Genomic DNA, 9,514 nt, shown 5'->3' on the forward strand with positions numbered 1-9,514 from the left:
CTTTGCCACTGCCTGGCCCTGTAAATCAAAGCAGCCAGGGAGAAGCTAGCCACAGACAGGAGCACACTTGGGTGCAACAAGAGCAATGGTAACACCCTCATTGCACCAAAGGCCTAATTTGCATATTCAGAAAAAGTATCATAACTCAGGAACGGAGCCTCAAATCAACAAAAGAAAAGCAGCATTGTATTCAGATGAACCACAGCTATGTGTCTTCGGTGACAGGTGCAGCGTTTTCATCATTGTTGTTGTTCTGCTCTGAGCAGAACAATGGAAATGATCTACACTGTGTATCTAGGTCCAGATTCTGATTTCTATAGGAAACCTTACTGCTTAGGCTGCTTACCTTCTACCCCTGCATTAAACCACGGTCTCACTCACTGTTCATATAACAGGCGACAACCCAGGAACTGAACTGCATACTAGAAAATTCTGAAGTGTAGTGAACTGAGCGGGGGATCTGGATATGAATGTCTATCGGCATGTGTTAAATTCTGTCCTCCTGGATGTAACATTTGTCATTGTACAGGACGTAAAGATGTGACAGGGACGGAAACTGATTTTTCATTCGAACACCCCCCTCCGTTTCCTCGCTGAGTGGATCTGTGAATATTTACTTTGTCTGGAATCATTTTATTTATATTCTCTTTTGTCTGCAGTTAATGAAATTATCAGGAAGGAGTTTTCGAAGCTGCCTGCTAGAAATCAAACATAGAAGAGCGAGGCCGCCAGGACCTTTCTTACTGAACGCTTCCTTCCCTGACCTCTGCGATCCTCCCGCCTCATGCACCCCACCTTCTGTTTCCTCTCCGTCCACTGCAAGTTGCCGATTCCAGCACCACCAACAATATCCTGGCACCGAGCTCCGCCGCTCTTCTGGAAACATCAAAGCCATAAGACTCATTGTCCTGTCATAAGACGTGTATCCCAGGACTGATGACGGGGGAGATATATAGGATGGTGAGATGGGAAGATGTGAGGAGAACAATCACTCAAGGTGACAACTGTTAGTCGCAAGACAAATGGCGCATACATAGTGTCCGCGACTGAAGTGGTGCAGTGCTCAGGATGTTCTGAAGGACTTACAAGAGCGCACAACAAGTCTAAATCCAACCCACACAGCCTAAGAGGAGGCCGCTGTGTGGATCTCCTGCCATAGAGGCCTACTGCTGGGGAGCCGCACTGTGTGCAGTACAATCTGCTTATCTTACATTACTCTCAGTCATACTTAAGAGTGTATTAGACAGCCCGATTTAACAGGCGATTGTCGGGAGGGAAGCGTTCCTTCCCGGTAATTGTCTGTTCGCTAGTGGAGGAGATCACTGCTATTACATGCAGCGATCTCCTCCTTAGGCCTATTGCACACGACCGTATGGCATTTTCAGTGTTTTGCGATCCGTTTTTCACGGATCCGTTGTTTCGTTTTTTGGTTCCGTTGTGTTTCCGTTTCTGTTCCGTTTTTCCGTTCCGTTTTTCCGTATGGCATATACAGTATACAGTAATTACATAGATAAAATTGGGCTGGGCATAACATTTTCAATAGATGGTTCAGCAAAAAACGGAACGGAAACGGAAGACATACGGATGCATTTCCGTATGTGTTCCGTTTTTTTGCGGACCCATTGACTTGAATGGAGCCACGGACTGTGATTTGCGGGCAATAATAGGACATGTTCTATGTTAAAACGGAACGGAAAAACGGAAATACGGAAACGGAATGCATACGGAGTACATTCCGTTTTTTTTGCGGAACCATTGAAATGAATGGTTCCGTATACGGACCGTATACGGAACGCAAAAAACGTCCAGTAAACGGAAAAAAAAAAACGTCCGTGTGCAGGAGGCCTTAGTATGGGGAGGAGAGATCATTATACCATCACTCTTCCCTATACTGAATCACTGTTTGCTGGCAGGAGATTGTGATTAGACACCACGATCTGCCTTCTGCATACGATAATTTTTTAACCTGTAAATCGGCGGCAGTATTACACTGTTACACTGCCAGATGATCGCTAACGAGTGTTCATCGTAACGCTCATTAGAGATCATCTGGCAGTGTAATACTGCTGCCAATTGACAGGTTAAAAAATTATCTGCAGAAAAATCGTCAGGATCGGAAGGATCATCTGCAGAAAAATCGGCAGGTGTAATACACCCTTTACTGGAGGAACTGTGTAGATATACACTGCCGTAAATGACCCCCTACCTGACTGCTATCTCCTCGATACCCTAAGGGTACTTTCACACTATGTTTTTTTCTGTGTGTGGCCAATAATAAATTATAAAACGCCCTACAAACGCAGCATTTTTTGTAGTGGCGTTTTAAGTTTCTTGGCCTTATTTACTCCCTTTTTTTCAAATTGCAGCATGCTCTGTTTGTGGCTTTTTTCTTATTTCCAAGCATGTTCCTGACAAAGACTTTTCTGTAGGAAAAAAGTGGTCTGGAAAAAAAAAGAAAAAAAAAACGCTTGAATTTCATGATGTTTTTTACAAGACAAAAAGTAAGACAAAAACGTAGTGTGAGAGCCCCCTAATACAGCCGCTTCTGTGTCTCGTCCCCTCAGTCTAAGGCCTCATGCACACGACCGTAGTTATGGTCCGCATCCGAGCCGCAATTTTTTCAGCTCGGATGTGGACCCTTTGACTTCAATGGGGCCGCAAAAGATGCGGACAGAACTCTGTGTGCTGTCTGCATCCGTTGCTCCGTTTTGCGGACAAGAATAGGCATGTCTACAATGGGCCGCCCGTTCCGTTCCGCAAATTGCGGAAGGCACACGGGCGGCTTCTGTTTTTTGCGGATCCGCGGTTTGCGGACCGCAAAAAAATGGCGCGGTCGTGTGCATGAGGCCTAACCATAATTCATACGATGCATAAGTAGAAAATCAGATAATTATATTTTAGCTAAAATAAATATTAAATACATACATTTCTATTGTCCTTTGTATAGAGGGTTTGTGTCATTTAAAGCAGGGATCCCGAAAAAGCCCGAGCCGGCAGCTGCACCGTTCCTTCCACTTCAATGTACAGTCCCCGCTTACAGCCCCTTCCCCCCCAACACCCCTAATCCGGGGCTGAATGATCCCTGCTTTAAATGGTAAGTAGAGATCTCCTCGAGAGCTCCCGACAGCAACTGTAAATACTGAATGCAGAATATGTTATTTATTGTGTCTAATCAAATGTTTAGAATGAGGAATTTAACTAATTTGCTTGTTTTATAGATATATATATGAGCCGCCTTTGTATATTTCTGTGGTATATAATGCTTTAAAAAAAAAAAAGATTATCTGATGTATCCCAAGGAAGGTTGCATTTGCCTGTAGCTGTGTGAGGATACGTTCATGCCGCAGTAATTCACCGCAGCGGCCAGATCTTACATTGCGGTGAACCGGACAAGCTGACCGTTATAATCTCACATGTGCAGTTGTTTCCCTCTTTGACTTTCTTGGGGTTTTTAATGCTTGGAATCACAATACGGTTTTCCATGGGAACAGATCTAGGATTATGACACTGATTGCAGTGCAGTCCATCTGGATTTGCCTGTAGTTTGGGCCAAGTTTTTTGTGGATTATGCTGCATCACTACTGATGTGTCTAAGCGTGTCCCAAGTTCGACTTGGCAAGGATGAGCTGATTAGAAGGAAAACTGGAATCGGGACCATGCACACAGACCCCGTATGGTGGAACACAGGGGGAGATTTATCAAAACAGGTGGAAAGGAAAACTAGCTTAGTTGCCCATAGCAACCAATCAGATTCTACCTTTCATTTGCCTGAGGAGCTCTGCAAAATGAGAGGTGGAATCTGATTGGTTGCTATGGCCAACTAAGGCCGTTTTTCCTTTACACCTGTTTTGATAAATCCCCCCATACTGTCTGTGGGGCAGTAGCTGATCTACACTCCTCCATACTCTCCAGGTCTTGCTGATCACACATTTGGGCCCAACTACACTACAGACTGCATCAAAATCCCATTCACAACTATGGTTGCTGCGGTAAAAAATGTCCTTAGGACTTCACCCCAAGTTGTGTTTAATCATCCCCAGGGACGGCAAAAACCGCAATGTGAGAATCTAAATTGTAGGTGTCTCCCCAGAATCAATATGGGGCCGCTGTCAAATAAGCCATAATCCACAGAGTATGTATCTAAAGAGGAATCCAAAGAAATCCAGAGACAATCATGGAGGTTCTCACTTCTTTGGGAGCCTCCACTGCCTGCACTTGTTCAGTAATATATTATAGGAGGTTCCTCGCGGTAAACAGTCTGGTTGTCTGCCTTTCAAAATGTCTAATACAATTGCTAATAACTGGTCGCTATGGGCAGCAGCGCTGGTTTAGCCGTCCTGAGCATCCTGGATGACTGGCGTCAGTACCTCACATTGAGCCTCCACATCGTGCTGTCCGTGAAGCCTTAATGTGTTTACCTAATGTGGGAGATGTGCTTGCTCTGCCTGGACCGCGGCCATATTTGCACATGAGGAAATTCAGTTTTTCCTCAACAATGTGAATGTTTTTACCATAGTGCCTTCCTGTCATTGTACCAAAGAATCTCAAATCACATTGTCTGACGGCTGCGCAGGTTCTGATGGATTTTCCATGAGCGTAATATGGCATCAGACAAGTGGTTGTGGAATGTGAGGAGCTCTGGGTGTAGTGTTTCAGGTCTGCAGGTGCCTGATGAAAAGTCTTACTGCCCTGTGTATGATCCGCCAGTCTTAGTTAGGCCTCCTACACACGACCGTATGGCTTTGGCCTCATGCACACGGCCGTTGTTTTGGTCCGCATACGAGCCGCAGTTTTGATGGCTCTGATGCAGACCGATTCACTTCAATGGGGCCGCAAAAGATGCGGACAGCACTCCGTGTGCTGTCCGCAACCATTGCTCCGTTCCATGGTCCGCAAAAAAAATATAACCTGTCCTATTCTTGTCCGTGCTTTGCGGACAAGAATAGGCAGTTATATTAAAGGCTGTCCGTGACGTTCCGCAAATTGCAGAACGCACACGGACGCCATCCGTGTTTTGAAGATCCTCGATTTGCGGACTGCAAAACACACAGTGGTCGTGTGCATGTAACCTTTTTCAGTGTTTTGCAGTCCGTTTTTTACGGATCCGTTGTTCTGTTTTTTGTTTCCATTGTGTTTCCGTTCTGTTTTTCCGTTCCGTTTTTCCGTATGGCATATACGGTATACAGTAATTACATAGAAGAAATTGGGCTGGGCATAAAATTTTCAATAGATGGTTCCGCAAAAACGGAACGGATACGGAAGACATACGGAGTACATTCCGTATGTGTTCCTTTTTTTTGTGGAGCCATTGCCTTGAATGGAGCCACGGAACGTGATTTGCGGGCAATAATAGGACATGTTCTATCTTTCAACAGAACAGAAAAACGGAAATACGGAAACGGAATGTATATGGAGTACATTCCGTTTTTTTTGCGGAACCATTGAAATGAATGGTTTCGTATATGGACCATATACGGAACGCAAAAAACGGCCCGTAAACGGAAGGAGGCCTTAGTCTGGGATTATCCTATAACTATTTTAATCTCACCAGTATAATCCTAATCCCAGCCAGTATTACCCACATAGATGTTCTGGGCCTTCTGCATACCCACAAATTACCAATCCATGGATACGAGCTGCACAGGGCACAACTATCACCCAGCCCAACTCTGCCTCGTCTCAGAAGTGTCGCTGCTGCCCATAGCAATCAGATAAGACTGTTATATGTTGTTACAGTACCAAGTGCTGCACAAAACTCTGCTTCACCTGTATGTCGCCTTCATCCCTCAAAGTGCCCAAACACATAAAGGAAACATTGGCTAAATACCACTTGCTAGCCAACTATCTGATGTGTATGGGATGCTCCTGACACTCCTCAGGGGAAAAGAGGGATCGGACATGCTAAATTTCAGTGCCTGATCCTTTTGTTCAGAGGGGAGTGGTGTCTGGCATCAGCCTAGCCCCTCTTCCCATTGAAAATACGTATATGCTCAACCTATCCCAGCGTGCACGTTTTTGGGGGAGTCAAGAGGGATAGCTGTTGAGCATTTAGCTGACAGCTATTGAAGGTCTACCTTTAAGGCCTTATGCACAAGACCGTTCAGTTTTTTTGCGGTCCGCAAACGGCCCATTGTAGAAATGCCTATTCTTGTCCGCAAAACGAACAAGAATAGGACATGTTATATTTTTTTTGCGGGGCCAAGGAAAGGTGCAACGGATGCGGACAGCACACGGAGTGCTGTCCGCATCTTTTGCGGCTCCATTGAAGTAAATGGGTCCGCACCCGAGCCGCAAAAACTGCAGCTCAGATGCGGACCCGAAAAACGGTCGTGTGCATATATCGGGAATGGGTGCGGACCCATTTATTCTCAATGGGGCAGAACGGGATGCGGAGAGCACATCATGTGCTCTCCGCATCCGCATTTCCGGAGCGCGGGCCCGAACTTCTGGGACGCGGCTCAGCAAAAAAATAGAAAATGTCCTATTCTTGTCCGCAATTGCAGACAAGAATAGGCAGTTCTATGGGGGGTGCCGGCCGGGTGTATTGCAGATCCGCAATACACCACGCACGTGTGAATGGACCCTTACTGAAGGAAATCACTGACCAAACACTGACGTGTAAATGAGGCGTTAGACTGTAATTCTCAAGGACTCTCATCAGGAACGGCTGCTTTGCCCGCCCCACCTTGTGTATGTAGAGGAAGACGGAGGCAGACATCATAAAACATGTGATTTGTAATCCTCCCCAGTGTTAACGAGTCGTCTTATCGTCTAATCGTGTAATGGACCAAAGAGCCCTGGCCGTTCCAGAGTCAGGGGCCAAAAGACGCAATTGCACTATTATGAATACAACTCCTTCTGCTCATCACTTTGTACAATCTCTCATTATAGTACAGTGTACGCAGCTCTCCTGCCGTGCAGTACAGCTTGGAAATGTTCTCAGATGTTAACACAGCATGTTTTTTACATAAATACATTTTATATTCTGTATACCTTAACCTGTTTCCGTGTGATTATTGATTGGGGGGGGGGAGGGGGGTAGGATTGGGGTCAACAGACGGTGCTAGAAACTGCATAACTAGTAGCACTCCTATAATACATGAGTTTTGGATTGCGGTAATAACCCAGCAGGGAGTTCAGATTCACACTGCTGCCTGCCGACCCTACAGCAGAATACAGGGTACAGATCTAAGAGCTTCTACTCTCTATGAGCATTGAACATCCCAGTGGCGACCATATAGTCAACTATTTCACCCACCAAACCCCCCCAGCTAATTTTAATGGTCACAGGGTTTGGCGGGTGAAACAGCTGTTTTCTAGCAAAATCATATGGTCGCTAGTGTTGGGCGAGGATGCTTGGCCGAACACCATTTTGACTCGAGCATCACGATGCTCGGCGAATGCTCGAGTCTCCTCCCCGTACATTTGTTGGCTGCTACGCAGCCAATAAACGTATGGGGACATACGGGCACTCACTGTAATGCTGTAGCCATGTTGGTTACTGGCATTACAGTGATTGGCTGGCCGAAACGCGGCATCGGGTGCTATATAGCACCCGATGACACGTGGTTTGGCTCAGTCTTAGGCCTCATGCACACGACCGTTGTGCGTTTTGCGGGACAATTCGCTTAGTAATGAAGTCACATAGTCACACACATACTGTAGCTACACTTGCTGGATGCCTGGTATCACTGCCACTTCCTGAGGCCTAGCCCACCATCCTCCAGGATGTATACTGCACCAGTGGATTACATGATCCTCTCCCGTATGGATTTTTAAATCTGCAAAATGAACTGTGAATATTGCTGACATCTGACGATAATGCATGAAGCGGCGTCTGTGTCAATACCGACCTCTCATGTCGGAACCTTTCAAGGAGGTCATTATTGATGGGGAAGAATGTGTTTCTGAGGGATTAGTGACCACAATATTGACCACAAAGTCAATAGACACAAAACCCAGAATCCTCAGCTTCCTACCTGTCTACAATGTCTGAGCGTGTATCTCTGGGAATGGGCCCAGTTTGCAGCACTGACATCACGACCTCCCTGTAGACGATATAGTATAATATACGTGCGACCGGTGGAGGTTATGCTACATCTGCAATTCTGGACAACATGTATAATCCTAATTATTGAACATTTACATAGCTGCAGAGCAGAGGCCTACAACTTGAGGGTATCCGGCTGTTTTGGAACTACAACTCCCCTCATGCCCTGACAGCTGACAGTAAGGGGCTCTCCAGCTGTTGTGGAGCTAGAACACCTGGCGCGCTAGGAGTTGTAGTTACAGAACAGCTGAAGAGCCTCAAGTCTGCAAGAACATTGCTCTATCATACAAAAAAAGATAATATTAAAGGGGTTGTCTCATCCTCGCCTCTACTAAGGAGAGATGAGACACAGTTCCAACCACCTCCCGGCCGGGAAACGGCAGAGCGCCTTAGTAATGGCGAGATGAGACAACACCTTTCAGGGGTTTTCTGGTTCTTTAAAACTGATTACCTATCCTTATCCCTATCTAATAGTCTATGCCATGGGTAGGCAACCTCCGGCACTCCAGCTGTTGTAAAACTACAACTCCCAGCATGCATACTGCATTGCTGTACTCAGAACTCTTAGGCCTCATGCACACGACTGTTGTTTTTCTCGGCCTCCGTTCCGTTTTTTTTGAGGATAGGATGGGGACCCATTCATTTCAATGGGTCAGCAAAGAAAATGCTGATAGTTCATCCGTTTGTGTTCCGCATCCGTTGTCCGTGTTTCCCTTCAGCAAAAAAAATAGTGCATGTCCTACTTTTTTCACATTTGCGGACAAGGATAGGCATTTATTATAAGGGATCTGTGGAAAAAAACGGATCCTCCAAAAAAAACGGATGCCGCAGCCATTTTTTTGGGCGGACGCACAATTTGTGGACGCAAAAAACAACTGTCGTGTGCATGAGGCCTTATAGAAATGAATGGAGCATGCTGGTAATTGTAGTTTCACAACAGCTGAAGTGCCGGAGGTTGCTGACCCCTGGTCTATGCTAAGGATAGGCCATCAATTATGTGACTAGAAAACCTCTTTATGATGCAAGATGTTACAGCATGCTGGGAGTTGTAGTTCTACATCAGCTGGAGGGTCTAAGGTAGCCATTACTGCACTCAGGATACACCTCTGCCACCAGCCATTCATGTGTTTGTCTCACAGACGTTTGGAGTAAGGCCTAATGCACATGACCGTATGTCCATCGGTCCGCAAATTACGGATCTTGAAAATACAGATAACATCCATACTGCATCTGCATTTTTTTGGTCCCTAGTCCGCAATTTGTGGCCAAGTATAAGACATTTTCTATCTTTTTGCGGAACGGGCATATGGATGCAGAAAGCACATAGATCATCTGTGTGCTTTCCACATCCATACGTCTGTTCTGCAAAACCCCAATTCAATGCGTCTGCAAAAATGACAGATGGCACACTGACCGCATCCCTATTTTGCAGCTCCGCGATTTGTGGACTGCAAAACTAATATG

General features: G+C 45.8%; 1 protein-coding gene across 6 annotated transcripts in view; it reads left to right on the plus strand.

The window, feature by feature from the left end:
• The window catches only part of NFATC2 (nuclear factor of activated T cells 2), a 138,772-nt gene extending 137,425 nt beyond the window's left edge, over nt 1-1,347 (plus strand). For all 6 annotated transcript variants that reach the window (XM_040435477.1, XM_040435479.1, XM_040435474.1 and 3 more), the window contains one exon: nt 660-1,347. In XM_040435477.1, coding sequence (XP_040291411.1) covers nt 660-715 — 56 coding nt within the window. In that variant the 3' untranslated portion in view covers nt 716-1,347. The remainder of the gene's footprint in view (nt 1-659) is intronic.
• Nucleotides 1,348-9,514: the final 8,167 nt, after the last annotated feature.

Source organism: Bufo bufo, chromosome 6 (assembly GCF_905171765.1).
Source record: "Bufo bufo chromosome 6, aBufBuf1.1, whole genome shotgun sequence".
Lineage (NCBI taxonomy): Eukaryota > Metazoa > Chordata > Amphibia > Anura > Bufonidae > Bufo > Bufo bufo.